General features: G+C 51.4%; 1 protein-coding gene across 23 annotated transcripts in view; it reads right to left on the bottom strand.

Annotated features, from left to right (window-relative positions):
* Positions 1-21,500, bottom strand: part of CaMKII (Calcium/calmodulin-dependent protein kinase II) — a 397,894-nt gene that overhangs the window by 228,085 nt on the left and 148,309 nt on the right. For all 23 annotated transcript variants that reach the window (XM_069315749.1, XM_069315751.1, XM_069315750.1 and 20 more), the window contains exon 2: positions 10,718-10,812. In XM_069315749.1, coding sequence (XP_069171850.1) covers positions 10,718-10,812 — 95 coding nt within the window. The remainder of the gene's footprint in view (positions 1-10,717; positions 10,813-21,500) is intronic.

Genomic DNA, 21,500 nt, shown 5'->3' with positions numbered 1-21,500 from the left:
TCCCCCAAGGTACACGTCCAGGTCTCTCCTCCAGGGTACACGTCCAGGTCCCTCCTCCAGGGTACACGTCCAGGTCCCTCCCCCAGGGTACACGTCCAGGTCCCTCCCCCAAGGTACACGTCCTGGTCCCTCCCCCAAGGTACACGTCCAGGTCCCTCCCCCAAGGTACACGTCCTGGTCCCTCCCCCAAGGTACACGTCCAGGTCCCTCCCCCAGGGTACACGTCCAGGTCCCTCCCCAAGGTACACGTCCTGGTCCCTCCCCAAGGTACACGTCCTGGTCCCTCCCCCAAGGTACACGTCCAGGTCCCTCCCCCAGGGTACACGTACAGGTCCCTCCCCCAAGGTACACGTCCTGGTCCCTCCCCCAAGGTACACGTCCAGGTCCCTCCCCCAGGGTACACGTCCAGGTCCCTCCTCCAGGGTACACGTCCAGGTCCCTCCTCCAGAGTACACGTCCAGGTCCCTCCCCCAGGGTACACGTCCAGGTCCCTCCCCCAAGGTACACGTCCAGGTCTCTCCTCCAGGGTACACGTCCAGGTCCCTCCCCCAGGGTACACGTCCAGGTCCCTCCCCCAGGGTACACGTCCAGGTCCCTCCCCCAAGGTACACGTCCAGGTCCCTCCCCCAGGGTACACGTACAGGTCCCTCCCCCAAGGTACACGTCCAGGTCCCTCCCCCAGGGTACACGTCCAGGTCCCTCCCCCAGGGTACACGTCCAGGTCCCTCCCCCAAGGTACACGTCCAGGTCCCTCCCCCAAGGTACACGTCCAGGTCCCTCCCCCAAGGTACACGTCCAGGTCCCTCCCCCAGGGTACACGTCCAGGTCCCTCCCCCAAGGTACACGTCCAGGTCCCTCCCCCAGGGTACACGTCCTGGTCCCTCCCCCAGGGTACACGTCCAGGTCCCTCCCCCAAGGTACACGTCCAGGTCCCTCCCCCAAGGTACACGTCCAGATCCCTCCCCCAGGGTACACGTCCAGGTCCCTCCCCCAAGGTACACGTCCAGGTCCCTCCTCCAGGGTACACGTCCAGGTCCCTCCCCCAAGGTACACGTTCTGGTCCCTCCCCCAAGGTACACGTCCAGGTCCCTCCCCCAGGGTACACGTCCAGGTCCCTCCTCCAGGGTACACGTCCAGGTCCCTCCCCCAGGGTACAGGTCCAGGTCCCTCCCCCAAGGTACACGTCCAGGTCCCTCCTCCAGGGTACACGTCCAGGTCCCTCCCCCAAGGTACACGTCCTGGTCCCTCCCCCAAGGCACACGTCCAGGTCCCTCCTGCAGGGTACACGTCCAGGTCTCTCCCCCAGGGTACACGTCCAGGTCCCTCCTCCAGGGTACACGTCCAGGTCCCTCCCCCAAGGTACACGTCCAGGTCCCTCCCCCAGGGTACGCGTCCAGGTCCCTCCCCCAGGGTACACGTCCAGGTCCCTCCCCCAAGGTACACGTCCTGGTCCCTCCCCCAAGGTACACGTCCTGGTCCCACCCCCAAGGTACACGTCCAGGTCCCTCCCCCAGGGTACACGTCCAGGTCCCTCCCCCAAGGTACACGTCCAGGTCCCTCCCCCAAGGTACACGTCCTGGTCCCACCCCCAAGGTACACGTCCAGGTCCCTCCCCCAGGGTACACGTCCAGGTCCCTCCCCAAGGTACACGTCCTGGTCCCTCCCCCAAGGTACACGTCCAGGTCCCTCCCCCAGGGTACACGTACAGGTCCCTCCCCCAAGGTACACGTCCTGGTCCCTCCCCCAGGGTACACGTCCAGGTCCCTCCTCCAGGGTACACGTCCAGGTCCCTCCTCCAGAGTACACGTCCAGGTCCCTCCCCCAGGGTACACGTCCAGGTCCCTCCCCCAAGGTACACGTCCAGGTCTCTCCTCCAGGGTACACGTCCAGGTCCCTCCCCAAGGTACACGTCCAGGTCCCTCCCCCAAGGTACACGTCCAGGTCTCTCCCCCAGGGTACACGTCCAGGTCTCTCCCCCAGGGTACACGTCCAGGTCCCTCCCCCAGGGTACACGTCCAGGTCCCTCCCCCAAGGTACACGTCCAGGTCCCTCCCCCAAGGTACACGTCCAGGTCCCTCCCCCAAGGTACACATACAGGTCCCTCCCCCAGGGTACACGTCCAGGTCCCTCCCCCAGGGTACACGTCCAGGTCCCTCCCCCAAGGTACACGTCCTGGTCCCTCCCCCAAGGTACACGTCCTGGTCCCTCCCCCAAGGTACACGTCCAGGTCCCTCCCCCAAGGTACACGTCCTGGTCCCTCCCCCAAGGTACACGTGCAGGTCCCTCCCCCAGGGTACACGTCCAGGTCCCTCCCCCAAGGTACACGTCCTGGTCCCTCCCCCAAGGTACACGTCCAGGTCCCTCCCCCAGGGTACACGTCCAGGTCCCTCCCCCAAGGTACACGTCCTGGTCCCTCCCCCAAGGTACACGTCCAGGTCCCTCCCCCAGGGTACACGTCCAGGTCCCTCCTCCAGGGTACACGTCCAGGTCCCTCCCCCAAGGTACACGTCCAGGTCCCTCCTCCAGGGTACACGTCCAGGTCCCTCCCCCAAGGTACACGTCCTGGTCCCTCCCCCAAGGTACACGTCCAGGTCCCTCCTCCAGGGTACACGTCCAGGTCCCTCCCCCAAGGTACACGTCCAGGTCCCTCCCCCAGGGTGCACATCGAGAAGAAGCTTCGAGGAATAGTGTGGAGAGTTTCTGCTCCATCCCTATTCCCTGCAACTGACAGCCCTCACCCTATCCTCCTCCTCCCTCACCACCCCTCCCTCACCACCCCTCCCTCACCACCCCTCTCTCACCACCCCTCCCTCACCACCCCTACCTCACCACCCCTCCCTCACCACCCCTACCTCACCACCCCTCTCTCACCACCCCTCCCTCACCACCCCTACCTCACCACCCCTACCTCACCACCCCTCCCTCACCACCCCTACCTCACCACCCCTACCTCACCACCCCTACCTCACCACCCCTACCTCACCACCCCTACCTCACCACCCCTACCTCACCACCCCTACCTCACCACCCCTACCTCACCACCCCTCCCTCACCACCCCTACCTCACCACCCCTACCTCACCACCCCTACCTCACCACCCCTACCTCACTGCCTTTTCCTTACCCACCTCCTCCTCCCTCACCCCCCCCCCCCCCCCTGCCTCTCACAATTGCTGGAGCACTATAATGTGACCTTAGACGTCTTCGAAGACAAGCAAAACGTCGATGTAACAGATTTGAGGAAAGCTACCGGCAAGTGTGACCATGGTGTTAGTGCTCACATAAGGAATTACTGGCAAAGTAGCATGAAGGATCTTTAGCGTCTTAAGGAACATAACCCAAGGTGCAACAGGCACCAGAGGAAAACCCGGATCATCCACCGTGAAAGGTTCAGTAGCCCCGCGGTACTGTGCTTGTTCCAGTACATGTTCTCGTCCCCATGTTAGACACAGACATGGACACAGACAAGGACACAGACATGGACACAGACATGGACACAGACAAGGACACAGACATGGACACAGACATGGACACAGACAAGGACACAGACATGGACACAGACAAGGACACAGAGATGGACACAGACAAGGACACAGACATGGACACAGACATGGACACAGACAAGGACACAGACATGGACACAGACATGGACACAGTCAAGGACACAGACATGGACACAGACAAGGACACAGACATGGACACAGACATGGACACAGACATGGACACAGACATGGACACAGACATGGACACAGACATGGACACAGACAAGGACACAGACAAGGACACAGACAAGGACACAGACAAGGACACCGCATCATCGTGTGAAGATAACACTAAGAGTTGTATGAGCGTACACAACACAGATGTCGCAGCAAACTTCTAACCTCAGGTAAATCAGGTCTTCCTAAAGGCCACAATAACAACACAAATATCAACACCATAACCATATATATAACACAGTCAACTCACACTATAGACACAATAAGCAACATGGACGGCTGAGGAGTAGTCATCTTGGAAGACATTATTAGTTTTAAAGAACACAGTAAAGCAGCCGTCACAACTGCTAGAAAAATGAGAGGTTGTATAACAAGAACCTTTCACACTAGAGATGTTATACCAATGACGATACTTTTCAAGATGCTAGTGCTCTCTAGAGCGGACTATTGTTGCACACATTAACACATTGAAAGCTGGAGAACATGATGACCTGGAGAGCGTGCAAGGATCTTGTACTGCCCGAATCCAGTTCAATAAACCATCTAAATTATTGATGGTATGAGACACGAGGAAGATAATAGGATAAAGTGGAAGATATTAGAGGGGCTTGTCCCAAACCTGCACACAGAAATAACAGCACATGAGACCAGGAGGCATGACAGGATGTGCAGAATACCCCCGTTGAAAAGCAGAGGTGCAACAGGTACTCTGTGAGAGAACTGTCAACATCAGAGGCCCGAGACTGTTCAACACGCTTCCACTACACATAAGGGACATAACTGGCCGACCCTTCACAGTGTTCAAGAGAGAACTATCAACATCAGAGGCCCGAGACTGTTCAACACGCTTCCACTACACATAAGGGACATAACTGGCCGACCCCCTCACAGTGTTCAAGAGAGAACTATCAACATCAGAGGCCCGAGACTATGAGGCAGGGAGGGCTCTACTCTCCTTTCATCGTGATTGGCCAATGACCTCTTGTACCCTGCCACCACCATGCTCCACACCTGGCCACAACCATGGCTCTCCGCCCAAGAGACCAGTCACACCACCTAGAATAAGTGAGGCAGGCTTGTCGGGCCGTTTGCCGTGGTCGTTGATCAATAGAACTGTTGTTGAGGGCGGCCCGGCCGGCCCCACTACCCAGCCAGCAGCACCACACCGCCACTGGCCGGGTCACCTGTTGCTGCTACACAATGTCTAGCCTGACGCGGTGCAGCTCCTCTACAGTACCTCGCTCTACACTCTAATACTGCACAGAAGCCACACTTGGCAGCTGCCCTCTACAGCATCTGGTGTGAGGTAAGAACTATTATCTACGGTCTACAGCAGCTGTAGACACATGGAGCAATGTGTTCTAGAACAGTTGTTTGGGACTGCTAGACCCATATCTCTCAGCCCTGGACAGTCACATGTTGTCTGGTGTACACCTCGTGGTGTTGGTGTACACACACACACACACACACACACACACACACACACACACACACAGGACTCTCATATATACTCAGGAACCTGTACACCTGTTGATTGACGGTTGAGAGGCGGGACCAAAGAGCCAGAGCTCAACCCCCGCAAGCACAACTAGGTGAGTACTGTTGGGGTTTCACCTCTCTTCTCTCTAGTCTGGGGTGAGCAATAGTTATGCTCACGGTCACTCACCGTAGCCCTGCGGGTCTTCCCTCGATCCTCACGGCGCCACTGCACGCCAGGAGAGTCTCCCAGTCAATCTTAACGGCCTCTTATTAAGAAAGAGTGAGAACACGACTCGTGCACTTGACTGTCGTGTGCCCTCCCCAACAATAGGGCTCTACGATTAACCACAAGGTCGCCAACTGGTGTTTTAGGTGGCCAGTAACACCATCAGTGGACTGGTGTATTTAGTGGTAGCCTTGGCAAGGTCACACTCAAAGATCAGGAATCAGGCAGGTACTTATTGTTATCACTCTATGCTGACAGGTATAGTATAGCCACAAGATCAATGGAGGGGATGATAAAAACACAAAGAGAGTTTTGTATTTTACTTAAAATGTATGAAAGATGTCACAAAGGCCAAACAATAATCAATGAATCAACTGATCCTGACGCTGCCGATAATTCCCACTGATATTATGCGATCACAAGGGGGCAACATCTCCCCCCCTCATCAAGTGTCAAGAACAGCTGACCGCTTGGCCCCTCCGCGCGAAAGCTTTTTGCTTGTTTTCTAGATTCGCGCGCGCTGTTTCTTTAAATTCTCCAATATTACTATGAACTCGCACACACGATATTGGCTACAACAGCACGTATCACTTGGTTACACTGTACTCAGGCTCAAACAGTCTTTTCTACAATCAATGCTATAATGACTCACTGTAATGGTCTTACATTGTTATTCATCCCACAATATATTATGAAATATTAACACTGGAGTTTTCAGTACTTTCTCTCGTGGGCGAAAACGCAATAATTCACTGTACTCACAAATGACTCATCACTGCATAAACATAGCATATATAATGTAGACACATCAAATATCAATACATGGAAAATAAATGATTTCTGGGCACACAGCCTAACTTTCAAATACTGGCATTATATTATATATAATTTACCACTATATGTTCATATCAAAATCTATAGAAAGATATACACAACACAGTAATTTATCACTGGTTCCTGGTGCCTGTACACACCAATAATCAACATGAATATTACAAGTACTCTTGATAGTACTGTCTAGCACACTGGTGCTTTACCGTGACATGGGTGAGACTTGCTCACGACATATAAAATCCTCAGGCTAGATAATATAGCCGAATAACATAGCTAACTAAAGGGGAATGGGGAGGGAACTAGAAACACCTACTTCACCCTATCCTCCGATGAGAGTCGAGATGTAGCTCCTGGTCCTCGTGTCGGGAACGCCCCCACACTACACGTCGTCGTGTCCTACCAGAGCCTCTCGTCGTCCCACCGTTTAGCGCGTCGTCTCCGTGCCTCCTCACTGTAGGTCCGTCCTCCTTCTTAACTTCTTGAAGGTTGGAGTCGGTCTCCTGGCCGTCGTCTTCTCCCAGCAACGGCTGTCGCCTACGTCTCAGCTACAGTCGTCCGGTTTCCCCAAATAGTCCTCTCTTCCTCAGCTACCCAGTGGCTCTGTCAGCCACTACGCTGTCACGAACTGGTGAATTGCCACAGACGTCCACCTACGTCACTGCACGGCTTCACTGCTTCTTGCACAGCACCTGACTGGAGCACTTGTTGCTCAAATAACCGTCAATTCCCTCTTCTGGTTCAACACATGAACTAGGGAAGACTTCTCAGAGTACTGGCGGACTTCAGGTGACGCGTAAATCCACGGGAGCGGGAAACAGCTGTCCAACTGACGGGACCAACCGTCGCACGTCCAACCTCTATGACGTGTCGTGTCTGACTGATGGCGCCAGCCCGGCTCGCGGGCCGGACCCCCTTCCTTCGTGACGTCACTTTTGCCACGGGAGGTTTTCATTGGCTCCCGGTGCCACATTGCTGTCGGTGACCAATCCGGTGCCACTGACGTCACACGGTTTTGGCGGGAGATCAGGGAGGCCAGCGCCATCTTGGCTCCCTAAAGGGCCTAAACCACAGGCCAAAATATTACTATTTCACAAATTTCTCGGCTCTCCGAGAACATTTCACTCTCTCCCATATATCAAATTGTAGCCTGCAACGTAGAGAACGCTTGGGACAAGTAGACATGACTCTTACTGCAGGCGTGGGAGAATTATAAGGGGGGGAACTCCGTCACAGTACACACACATTCTTATGTTGGCCAGGTTGGCCAACAAAAGAACATTTAGAAACTTGTGTAAGGAGTCATTCAGAACTTTGTATACCACATATGTCAGACTAATCCTGGAGTATGCAGCACCAGCATGGAGTCCATATCTAGTCAAGCATAAGACTAAACTGGAAAACGTTCAAAGGTTTGCCACCAGACTAGTACCCGGGCTGAGAGGTATGAGCTACGAGAAGAGACTACGGCAATTAAACCTCACGTCGCTGGAAGACAGAAGAGTTAGGGGGGGGGACATGATCACCACGTACAAGATTCTCAGAGGAAATGATAGGGTAGATAAAGTCAGGCTATTTACCACAAGGGGCACTAGGTCTAAGACATAAAGGACAACCCTATGATGATAAATTATCTGTACTGGAGTTGCCAGTTCGGTTGAATATATATATATATATATATATATATATATATATATATATATATATATATATATATATATATATATATATGGAAGTAATTGTAGAAAGCCTATTGGTCCATATTTCTTTTCAATACCCATATATTTCCATTCAATACCCATTGTTTCGTGTTCTGTTTTGTGTTAGAATTTAATACCCATTTAATACCCATTGTTGAAAGTTCGTTTTCACCTCATCCACCTCACCCAAATGTAGATATAAACTCGAAGATGTGCAAAGCTCTATTCAGTTTCAGTTGTGTGTTTGTAAACTAAAGTCTTTGAAAATGTAATAAGTTTTACGAAACGCGCTCAAGTGTCGCGTCAGACTAGAAATAAAAATGAATTTTGGAGAATTGATCTTTGAATTACCATCAACAGTGAAAAGAAACGTAAGAAAGATAGAGAAAATTCGTGTTAGAATTATTAATCTTACTTTTTCGGTCATATTTAATAATATATGTCTACAGGAAAGACTGACACCAAAATATACTAATATATATATATATATATATATATATATATATATATATATATATATATATATATATATATATATATATATATATATATAATATATATATAATATATATATATACATATATATGCGGAAAATCCACAGAGAAATATGAAATGAGGTGAACGTTTCGGCCCTGTTAAAGCCTTTGTCAACACCAGACTGACTAAGACTGACTGACTATTTAGTCAGTCTGGTGTTGACAAAGGCTTTAACAGGGCCGAAACGTTCACCTCATTTCATATTTCTCTGTGGATTTTCCGCATAAAATGATCAGTGTTTTGTGATCGTCAATTGCATACATATATATATATATATATATATATATATATATATATATATATATATATATATATATATATATATATATATATAGAATTCCCAAGACTCAATCCTGGAGGACATCAGAAAAATCCAGGAGCAAGGTGCAGTTTTAGGCCTCACCCTGAACCCTTCTAAATGTGAAATAATATGTTCCAACCAGGGCATCGTAGAGAGAATAGAGGGTCTTCTGCCAAATATCCATAAAACTAAACCTGAAGACAGCACACTCCTAGGAGCTCCCCTGGGGTTGAAAGCCATCGATGAGGTCCTTGATAAGAAAATCGCCGACCTTAAGAGGATGGATGGGAGGATTGAGGATATTGATGCTCATGATGCACTCTACCTCATCACCAGATGTCTGTCCCTCCCCAGGTTAACCTACTTTCTGAGGTGTTCACCATCTTACAGTAGCCAAAAACTAAGTGAGTATGACCGGTTACTGAAATCAATGCTAGAAAAAGCCCTTAACCTCTCTCTTGATGACCTACAGTGGAAACAAGCCTCTCTTCCCGTAAGACTTGGGGGGCCTCGGAGTTCGAACAGCAACGCAAATCGCTGTTCCAGCCTTCCTGTCCTCCTTATCAGTATCCGACGACCTTGTGAAGGAAATTCTACCTGCCCACTTACATCAGCTGGCAGGTGTACATGATCCCAATTTTACACGCTGTGCCACAGAGTGGGCCTCTCGTGCAGGCCAATCACCTCAACCACCATCCCCAAAAGCCCACAAGCAATCCAGCTGAGATGGCCCCATTGTTGACCAAGTTGCTGCAGAGTGCCTGGGTGCTGCAACAACACAACACGACATTGCTCGCCTCACAGCAGTAGCAGCACCACATGCAGGGGATTTCCTGTTAGCAACCCCAATGTCGGCAACTGGCACGCGTCTCACACCACACGCCCTCCGAATTGCTGTGGCCCTCCGCCTTGCTGCCCCAATCCACACCAGATATAGGTGTATTTGCGGCGAGGTGGTGGCTGACAGGTACGGTCACCATGGCCTACTCTGCCAAAGCACAGGGGGATGGCACTCGAGGCACAGTGAAGTTAACGACATCATCAAGAGGAGCCTCACCACAGCTGGATGCCCAGCTGAAAGAGAGCCCCGTTACCTAACGCCCCGTAACTCTGATGCTCTTATTGGTCGCCCGGATGGTATCACAGTGAACCCCTGGAAGAATGGCAAGCAGTTGGTATGGGACTACACGTGCGTATCAACCCTGGCTAACACCTACATTAACCTCAGTGTTGCACAACCAGGGGGCGCTGCCACCCACAGGGAAGCAGCCAAATCCAAAGTACAGAGAACTGGATCCCCACTACAATTTTGTCTCCATTGCTTCTGAGACACTCGGCGCCTGGGGTAAAAGTGCTACCAGTTTTTTTAAGGAACTGGGCTCTAAGCTCATTGAAACAACAAGGAACCCTAGAGCTGCCAGCTTTCTTTTCCAGCGCCTCAGCGTAGCGATACAGAGGGGAAATGCGCACTGCATTCAGGGTTCCTGCCCGCCATCTGAGGAGCTGGAGGAACTCGACAACCTATGATAACCATCTTTGTAACTTATATGTAACTCCTTTTTTGTAACAAAGTTCAAATAAAGTAAATATATATGTGTACATACAAAAGAATGGGGGTGGTAGGAGAATATTAGTGTTCAGTGAGAAACCACAAGGTCTCCTGTGAATACTTTTTATTTTCTTCTCCGAGACTATGAGTCCCCACATTGGCACCAGAGGTGGTACCCTCACTAACTTTATATATATATATATATATATATATATATATATATATATATATATATATATATATATATATATATATATATATATTAGAGGTGTAGACCAACAACACAGGTGTAGACCAGCAACACAGGTGTAGACCAGCAACACAGGTGTAGACCAGCAACACAGGTGTAGACCAGCAAGAGGTGTAGGGTACTCACCTCGGGCGGACAGCTTCTTGGTGTTGATGATCTTGGCAGCAAACTCCAGTCCCGTCGTCTTCTGCACACATCGCCGCACCACGGAAAACGCGCCCCTGGAACACACACAACCAGCGTTAGTGGGCACCTGCAGCGGGCTGGGGCACGGGCTGGGGCACGAGGCTAGGGCTGGGGCACGGGCTGGGGCACGAGGCTAGGGCTGGGGCACGGGGTGGGGCACGAGGCTAGGGCTGGGGCACGGTGTGGGGGCACAGGGTAGGGGCACGGGGCTAGGGCTGGGGCACGGGGTAGGGGCACGGGGTGGGGGCACGGGGTAGAGGCACGGGGCTAGGGCTGGGGCACGGGGTGGGGGCACGGGGTAGAGGCACGGGGCTAGGGCTGGGGCACGGGGTAGAGGCACGGGGCTAGAGCTGGGGCACGGGGCTAGGGCTGGGCAACCCGTTCTCGCAAATTCGTAAAGTCAATATTGACTTATTAACTACGTGCATAGGTGACATACTAAACATAATAGATACCCTTAAAAAGATTCATAGAAAACACCGACCTTACCTAACCTTGTTAGTATCTTAAGATAAGCATCTTATTTCTTCGTAATTACAATTATTACTTAACCTGTACCTATTATAGGTTAGGTAATAATTGTAATTACGAAGCAATAAGATGCTTATCTTAACATACTAAGTAGGTTAGGTAAGGTCGGTGTTTTCTATGAATCTTTTTAAGGGTATCTATTATGTTTAGTATATCACCTATGCACATATTTAATAAGTCAATATTGACTTATTAAATTTGCGAGAACGGGTTGGGCTGGGGCACGGGGTGGGGGCACGGGGCTAGGGCTGGGGCACGGGGTGGGGGCACAGGGTAGGGGCACGGGGCTAGGGCTGGGGCACGGGGCTAGGGCTGGGGCACGGGGCTAGGGCTGGGGCACGGGGTGGGGGCACGGGGCTGGGGCAAGGGGTGGGGGCACAGGGTAGGGGCACGAGGCTAGGGCTGGGGCACGGGGTGGGGGCACAGGGTAGGGGCACGGGGCTAGGGCTGGGGCACGGGGCTAGGGCTGGGGCACGGGGCTAGGGCTGGGGCACGGGGTGGGGGCACGGGGCTGGGGCAAGGGGTGGGGGCACAGGGTAGGGGCACGAGGCTAGGGCTGGGGCACGGGGTGGGGGCACGGGGCTAGGGCTGGGGCACGGGGTGGGGGCACGAGGCTAGGGCTGGGGCACGGGGCTAGGGCTGGGGCACAGGGTAAGGGCACGGGGCTAGGGCTGGGGCACGGGGCTAGGGCTGGGGCACGGGGTGGGGGCACGAGGCTAGGGCTGGGGCACGAGGCTAGGGCTGGGGCACGAGGCTAGGGCTGGGGCACGAGGCTAGGGCTGGGGCACGGGGCTAGGGCTGGGGCACAGGGTAAGGGCACGGGGCTAGGGCTGGGGCACAGGGTAAGGGCACGGGGCTAGGGCTGGGGCACAGGGTAAGGGCACGGGGCTAGGGCTGGGGCACAGGGTAAGGGCACGGGGCTAGGGCTGGGGCACGGGGTGGGGGCACGAGGCTAGGGCTGGGGCACGGGGCTAGGGCTGGGGCACGGGGCTAGGGCTGGGGCACGGGGCTAGGGCTGGGGCACGGGGCTAGGGCCACCCTCCTGGCCAGGTGTGTCAGGGTCGTCTGGTAACTTCAGTTATCAGGATGCCAAAGGCGTCTTTCTTTACATAAAATATACATGTACGTATGTGTGGGTTTTTATCCTGATATTATGTCTGTGTGGAGACATTACCTTTACTAAGTAATAATAATAATAATAATAATAATAATAATAATAATAATAATAATAATAATAATAATAATAATGCTAATAATAATATTATAATAGTAAATGTTTAAGATAGTAAGCAATAGGTGTTGTGTTGATGTATGTCAGTAACCTCGGGTCATAACTTGCTCACCTTGGGTATGGGTCACAACTTTTAGACTTGGGGGGGGGGGGTGACGACGACTGTTGGGGAGATTGTCATTACCTAACATTCAGTAACATTGGTTATAACCGTAATCTTTAATGTCTTGCCCATGGCTCCACACCAACACCCCGTAGAGACGAAATTCATACTCACACATCAAGATTATCAACTCTAAGGATGAAGGTTAAACGGACGGTTCGATTAAAGAGCTATAAAGGTGTTTTTTTGGGGGAAAAGGGTCATGAAATATTGATGAACCAAGGGACACAATTTCATAATAGAGGTTGGATCGCTGGAGTGTTTCAAGCGTAGGTTAGACATGTATATGAGTTTGGGAGAATGTAAATAGGAGCTGCCACGTATTGGCCAATAGGCCTTCTGCTGTTTTCTTAATTCTTACGAGCTTATTCCTACTCAAGGAAATTTCACCTTAGGTGGAGTAAGGTAGGAGTCGGAAGCCTTCCCGGTGCGTACAAACGTGCCATATATATATATATATATTTTTTTTTAATATATATACAAGAGTTGTTACATTCTTGTACAGCCACTAGTACGCGTAGCGTTTCGGGCAAGTCCTTAATCCTATGGTCCCTGGAATACGATCCCCGCCGCGAAGAATCTTTGTTACAACCAAGTACACATTTTACTGTTGCGTTAAACAGAGGCTACAGTTAAGGATTTGTGCCCAGTAAACAGCAGCAGGTAGACCCACAGTGTAATAATAGCAGCAGGTAGACCCACAGTGTAATAATAGCAGCAGGTAGACCCACAGTGTAATAATAGCAGCAGGTAGACCCACAGTGTAATAATAGCAGCAGGTAGACCCACAGTGTAATAATAGCAGCAGGTAGACCCACAGTGTAATAATAGCAGCAGGTAGACCCACAGTGTAATAATAGCAGCAGGTAGACCCACAGTGTAATAATAGCAGCAGGTAGACCCACAGTGTAATAATAGCAGCAGGTAGACCCACAGTGTAATAATAGCAGCAGGTAGACCCACAGTGTAATAATAGCAGCAGGTAGACCCACAGTGTAATAATAGCAGCAGGTAGACCCACTGTGTAATAATAGCAGCAGGTAGACCCACAGTGTAATAATAGCAGCAGGTAGACCCAGTGTAATAATAGCAGCATGTAGACCCACAGTGTAATAATAGCAGCAGGTAGACCCACAGTGTAATAATAGCAGCAGGTAGACCCACAGTGTAATAATAGCAGCAGGTAGACCCACAGTGTAATAATAGCAGCAGGTAGACCCACAGTGTAATAATAGCAGCAGGTAGACCCACAGTGTAATAATAGCAGCAGGTAGACCCACAGTGTAATAATAGCAGCAGGTAGACCCACAGTGTAATAATAGCAGCAGGTAGACCCACAGTGTAATAATAGCAGCAGGTAGACCCACAGTGTAATAATAGCAGCAGGTAGACCCACAGTGTAATAATAGCAGCAGGTAGACCCACAGTGTAATAATAGCAGCAGGTAGACCCACAGTGTAATAATAGCAGCAGGTAGACCCACAGTGTAATAATAGCAGCAGGTAGACCCACAGTGTAATAATAGCAGCAGGTAGACCCACAGTGTAATAATAGCAGCAGGTAGACCCACAGTGTAATAATAGCAGCAGGTAGACCCACAGTGTAATAATAGCAGCAGGTAGACCCACAGTGTAATAATAGCAGCAGGTAGACCCACAGTGTAATAATAGCAGCAGGTAGACCCACTGTGTAATAATAGCAGCAGGTAGACCCACAGTGTAATAATAGCAGCAGGTAGACCCACTGTGTAATAATAGCAGCAGGTAGACCCACAGTGTAATAATAGCAGCAGGTAGACCCACTGTGTAATAATAGCAGCAGGTAGACCCACAGTGTAATAATAGCAGCAGGTAGACCCACTGTGTAATAATAGCAGCAGGTAGACCCACAGTGTAATAATAGCAGCAGGTAGACCCACAGTGTAATAATAGCAGCAGGTAGACCCACAGTGTAATAATAGCAGCAGGTAGACCCAGTGTAATAATAGCAGCAGGTAGACCCACTGTGTAATAATAGCAGCAGGTAGACCCACTGTGTAATAATAGCAGCAGGTAGACCCACTGTGTAATAATAGCAGCAGGTAGACCCACAGTGTAATAATAGCAGCAGGTAGACCCACAGTGTAATAATAGCAGCAGGTAGACCCACAGTGTAATAATAGCAGCAGGTAGACCCACTGTGTAATAATAGCAGCAGGTAGACCCACTGTGTAATAATAGCAGCAGGTAGACCCACTGTGTAATAATAGCAGCAGGTAGACCCACAGTGTAATAATAGCAGCAGGTAGACCCACAGTGTAATAATAGCAGCAGGTAGACCCACTGTGTAATAATAGCAGCAGGTAGACCCACTGTGTAATAATAGCAGCAGGTAGACCCACTGTGTAATAATAGCAGCAGGTAGACCCAGTGTAATAATAGCAGCAGGTAGACCCACTGTGTAATAATAGCAGCAGGTAGACCCACTGTGTAATAATAGCAGCAGGTAGACCCACTGTGTAATAATAGCAGCAGGTAGACCCACTGTGTAATAATAGCAGCAGGTAGACCCACTGTGTAATAATAGCAGCAGGTAGACCCACAGTGTAATAATAGCAGCAGGTAGACCCACAGTGTAATAATAGCAGCAGGTAGACCCACAGTGTAATAATAGCAGCAGGTAGACCCACAGTGTAATAATAGCAGCAGGTAGACCCACTGTGTAATAATAGCAGCAGGTAGACCCACAGTGTAATAATAACAGCAGGTAGACCCACAGTGTAATAATCACTATCAATACACTGGAGATCACAAATACAATCACTGAGAGGGATGCCGACGAAATACATCAACTAGTTCTACTCACCTAGTTGTGGTTACGAGGATTGAGCTTTGGCTCTTTGGTCCCGCCTCTCAACTGTCAATCAACAGGTGTACAGGTTCCTGAGCCTACTGGGCTCTTATCATATCTACACTTGAAACTGTGTATGGAGTCAGCCTCCACCACATCACTGCCTAGTGCATTCCATCTGTTAACTACTCTGACACTGAAAAAGTTCCTTCTAACGTCCCTGTGGCTCATGTGGGTACTCAGTTTCCATCTGTGTCCCCTTGTTCGCGTCCCACCAGGTTATCTTGAGGTTATCTTGAGATGATTTCGGGGCTTTAGTGTCCCCGCGGCCCGGTCCTCAACCAGGCCTCCACCCCCAGGAAGCAGCCCATGACAGCTGACTAACACCCAGGTACCTATTTACTGCTAGGTAACAGGGGCATAGGGTGAAAGAAACTCTGCCCATTGGTTCTCGCCGGCGCCTGGGATCGAACCCAGGACCACAGGATCACAAGTCCAGTGTGCTGTCCGCTCGGCCGACTGGCACCAGTGTTGAATAGTTTATCCTTGTTTACCCGGTCGATTCCCCTGAGGATTTTGTAGGTTGTGATCATCTTCCCTTACATGGTCTCCCCTTGTACTCACCTAATTGTACTCATCTAATTGTGCTTGCAGGGGTTGATCTCTGGCTCATTGGTCCCGCCTCTCAACCGTCAATCAACAGGTATACAGGTTCCTGAGCCTATTGGGCTCTATCATATCTTCACTTAAAACTGTGTGTGTGTGTGTGTGTGTGTGTGTGTGTACTCACCTAGTTGTACTCACCTAGTTGTGTTTGCGGGGGTTGAGCTCTGGCTCTTTGGTCCCGCCTCTCAACCGTCAATCAACAGGTGTACAGATTCCTGAGCCTATCGGGCTCTATCATATCTACACTTGAAACTGTGTATGGAGTGAGCCTCCACCACATCACCCCCTAATGCATTCCATTTGTCAACCACTCTGACACTAAAAAAGTTCTTTCTAATATCTCTGTGGCTCATTTGGGCACTCAGTTTCCACCTGTGTCCCCTTGTGCGTGTTCCCCTTGTGTTAAATAGACTGTCTTTATCTACCCTATCAATCCCCTTCAGAATCTTGAATGTGGTGATCATGTCCCCCCTAACTCTTCTGTCTTCCAGCGAAGTGAGGTTTAATTCCCGTAGTCTCTCCTCGTAGCTCATACCTCTCAGCTCGGGTACTAGTCTGGTGGCAAGCCTTTGAACCTTTTCCAGTTTAGTCTTATCCTTGACTAGATATGGACTCCATGCTGGGGCTGCATACTCCAGGATTGGCCTGACATATGTGGTATACAAAGTTCTGAATGATTCTTTACACAAGTTTCTGAATGCCGTTCGTATGTTGGCCAGCCTGGCATATGCCGCTGATGTTATCCGCTTGATATGTGCTGCAGGAGACAGGTCTGGCGTGATATCAACCCCCAAGTCTTTTTCCTTCTCTGACTCCTGAAGAATTTCCTCTCCCAGATGATACCTTGTATCTGGCCTCCTGCTCCCTACACCTATCTTCATTACATTACATTTGGTTGGGTTAAACTCTAACAACCATTTGTTCGACCATTCCTTCAGCTTGTCTAGGTCTTCTTGAAGCCTCAAACAGTCCTCTTCTGTTTTAATCCTTCTCATAATTTTAGCATCGTCCGCAAACATTGAGAGAAATGAATCGATACCCTCCGGGAGATACATGTGTGTGTGTGTGTGTGTGTGTGTGTGTGTGTGTGTGTGTGTGTGTGTGTGTGTGTGTGTGTGTGTGTGTGTGTGTGTGTGTTGTGTGTGTGTGTGTGTTTAAAGTGCATGTACGTGCAGGTGCATATGTGTGTACATATGCGTACAATAAGGCATGCAATATGGATTATCATCAACAAATGAACATGCACAGGAAGGTGTAGGCGTAACTCCTCTAGAGAATCAGCAGGCACCGGACGAGGCGCCTCATGCCACAACGTTAGAAGTAGTAACAGCAAACTTTCTTAATTAACTCACGAAGCAAGGTAAGTGGCCAGAGACACACCAGGTTATGTGGTGTGAGGTGAGGCATGGTGGAGGCACTCACCACACAGGTGGAGGCACTCACCACCCAGGTGGAGGCACTCACCACCCAGGTGGAGGCACTCACCACACAGGTAGAGGCACTCACCACCCAGGTGGAGGCACTCACCACCCAGGTAGAGGCACTCACCACCCAGGTGGAGGCACTCACCACCCAGGTAGAGGCACTCACCACCCAGGTGGAGGCACTCACCACACAGGTGGAGGCACTCACCACACAGGTGGAGGCACTCACCACCCAGGTGGAGGCACTCACCACCCAGGTGGAGGCACTCACCACACAGGTGGAGGCACTCACCACACAGGTGGAGGCACTCACCATACAGGTGGAGGCACTCACCACCCAGGTGGAGGCACTCACCATACAGGTGGAGGCACTCACCACCCAGGTGGAGGCACTCACCACAGAGGTGGAGGCACTCACCACAGAGGTGGAGGCACTCACCACCCAGGTGGAGGCACTCACCACCCAGGTGGAGGCACTCACCACACAGGTGGAGGCACTCACCACCCAGGTGGAGGCACTCACCACACAGGTGTAGGTACTCACCACATAGGTGGAGGCACTCACCACATAAGTGGAGGCACTCACCACCCAGGTGGAGGCACTCACCATACAGGTGGAGGCACTCACCACACAGGTGGAGGCACTCACCACACAGGTGGAGGCACTCACCACAGAGGTGGAGGCACTCACCACAGAGGTGGAGGCACTCACCACCCAGGTGGAGGCACTCACCACCCAGGTGGAGGCACTCACCACACAGGTGGAGGCACTCACCACCCAGGTGGAGGCACTCACCACACAGGTGTAGGTACTCACCACATAGGTGGAGGCACTCACCACATAAGTAGAGGCACTCACCACCCAGGTGGAGGCACTCACCATACAGGTGGAGGCACTCACCACCCAGGTGGAGGCACTCACCATACAGGTGGAGGCACTCACCACCCAGGTGGAGGCACTCACCATACAGGTGGAGGCACTCACCACCCAGGTGGAGGCACTCACCACCCAGGTGGAGGCACTCACCACCCAGGTGGAGGCACTCACCATACCGGTGGAGGCACTCACCACCCACGTGGAGGCACTCACCATACAGGTGGAGGCACTCACCACCCAGCCTGTGAACCAGCGTCATCACCAGCAAACAAAGCAATAAGAGTTAGTGAATCAATCAATAACGATGATAAGGTAGGGGAGGAGGAGGGGGCAGGGGGGGTGAGGGGGCGGGGGATATGGGAGGGGGCGGGGGGAGGGGGATGTGGGGGTGGGGGAGTTAGAGTAGTGAGTGTGGGGGGGGGGGAAGGGGGGAGTACCTGAAGCCACAGCGGGTCATCCACCTCTCTATCACACCGACCACTCCTCCTCTCCTCACACCTCTGCCAACTCTGAAACACACGGGTAGAGGCCAGTGGGTTAGGTGGCACTGTACAGGTGGGTGGTGGGGCGGGCTGCCACCACCACTGTACAGGTGGGTGGTGGGGCGGGCTGCCACCACCACCGTACAGGTGGGTGGTGGGGCGGGCTGCCACCACCACCGTACAGGTGGGTGGTGGGGCGGGCTGCCACCACCACTGTACAGGTGGGTGGTGGGGCGGGCTGCCACCACCACCGTACAGGTGGGTGGTGGGGCGGGCTGCCACCACCACTGTACAGGTGGGTGGTGGGGCGGGCTGCCACCACCACTGTACAGGTGGGTGGTGGGGCGGGCTGCCACCACCACCGTACAGGTGGGTGGTGGGGCGGGCTGCCACCACCACCGTACAAGTGGGTGGTCACACTGGTGCTAGAGAAGACTCGGGTAATGTTTATGATCCCCAGGTTCTCACAGATAATATGTGTAAGTAATTATCAAAAGAAGGCACCAAACCGGGAAGGTCATGTAGCACCATCAAATGTGCGGGATAATCAGAGGGCGCTAAATATCACCAAGGATGCCAATACGAGAACAGAAACGCATAAGGCGAACGATATCAAAAGTATCTGAATCGCCAAGAATTCTATCGAGGGACAAGCGACCGCGAGGGACGGTCGGAAAACAAGACACATGCTCGTCCTGGAAGTCAGGACATTCAACAAGGATATGCACGACCGTAAGAGGGACAATGCAATGTGGACAATAAGGAGCAGGGCGGCGCTCCATTAAGTGACCGTGAGTTAAACGGGTATGGCCAATACGTAACCTAGCCAGAGCCGTTTCCCACCGCCGGTTATGGTGGCAGGCGGAAGGCCACTGGGACACATGACTCTTAAGAGTATGCAGTTTGTTACCAATAACAAAAGACCAACAACTCTGCCAGAGGGCAAGGATGGAAGCATAAATAACTGGGTAAAAGTCAGAATAAGGAGTGCTTTTATAGGAGATGGGACAAGCACGGATAGCTTCCTTAGCGGCAGCATCCGCACGCTCCTTTAAAAAGACACCAACATGGCTGGGAACCCAGCAAAATGCAACTGACTTAAATTTAATGGAGATAAGAAACAGCCAATGTTGAATCTCGACAACCACCGGGTGGACCGGATTCAAGGACCCTAACGCCATGAGGGCACTACGAGAGTCAACTACCACCACAAAGGAGGATTGACACCGGGAAAGCAGGAGACGAAGAGCATAGAGAATAGCATAAAGTTTTGCTGTGAAGATGCTAGCCTCCGGAGGAAGGCGACACATATAAGTGCGGTCAGGAAAAACAACAGAGTAGCCCACACCGTCAGCAGACTTAGACCCATCGGTGAAGATGGAAACGGAGTGGGAGTGAGAAGAAAAGTGCTCAAGGAAGAGGCGTTTCAGAACTGTAGGAGGGGTAAAAGCTTTAGTGATGCGGGTCAGAGAAGTACAAAATTTGGGAAGGGGGACCCTCCACGGGGGCAAGGATGGAACAATACGAGGAGAAATATTGGTAATATGAGCTGAAAGAGAATCCTGTAAGCGAGACAAACGGACAGAAAGAGGAAGGAGGTGAAGAGGAACAGGAACTACAGAAGGGGTAAAAGTCAAAGCATGATAGTGGCGAGAGTGAGGATGTTGTAAGGATCGCGCAAGATAGCGAAGACTGTAGCGATCACAGCGGTCCTGGAGAGACAGAAAGCCAGTGTCAGCGTACAAGCTGAGGGTAGGAGTTGAACGAAAAGCACCAGAGCTGAGGCGCAACCCAGTATGGTGCAAAGGATCAAGACGGCGAAGAGTAGAAGGAGAAGCAGAAGAGAATGCAGGGCAACCATAATCGAGTTTAGAAAGGACGAGAGAGGAATGCAAATAGAGGAGCGTGCGCCTATCCGCTCCCCAAGAAGTATGGGACAAAACCTTAAGTAGGTTAAGGGCCTTAGAGCATTCAACATGGAGGTAAGAGACATGGGGCGACCAAGACAAACGAGTGTCAAAGAATAACCCCAAAAGATTCGCGGAATCTTTGTACTCAAGGGGATGACCATAAAGTGACAGAGGGACGAAGAACGACACGCTTCCAAGTAAAAGTCATGGCACAAGTCTTAGTACTAGAGAACTTGAAGCCATGATTGGTGGCCCAAGATGACACGGCATCAATCGCAAGTTGAAGCCGCCGTTGAAGGAGAGGCGAATCATCACCCCGACAGCAAAGAGTAAGATCGTCAACATAAAGAGCAGAGAAGATGCCAGAAGGAAGGGAAGAAAGAAGACCATTGAGAGCAACCAGAAAAATAGTAGTACTCAGAACACTACCCTAGGGCACACCTTCATACTGCCGAAAAGAGGCAGAGAGAGTGGCACCAAGCCTGACTCGAAAGGTACGACGAGAGAGAAAGCTTTGAAGGAAGAGAGGGAGATTACCACGAAGGCCAAATGAACGAAGTTGGGACAGAATATGGTATCTACAAGTCATGTCATAAGCCTTTTCCAGGTC

Source organism: Procambarus clarkii, chromosome 82 (genome assembly GCF_040958095.1).
Source record: "Procambarus clarkii isolate CNS0578487 chromosome 82, FALCON_Pclarkii_2.0, whole genome shotgun sequence".
Taxonomy (NCBI): domain Eukaryota; kingdom Metazoa; phylum Arthropoda; class Malacostraca; order Decapoda; family Cambaridae; genus Procambarus; species Procambarus clarkii.
The sequence above is the reverse complement of the archived record's forward strand: the minus strand, read 5'-3'. Positions and strand labels throughout refer to the sequence as shown.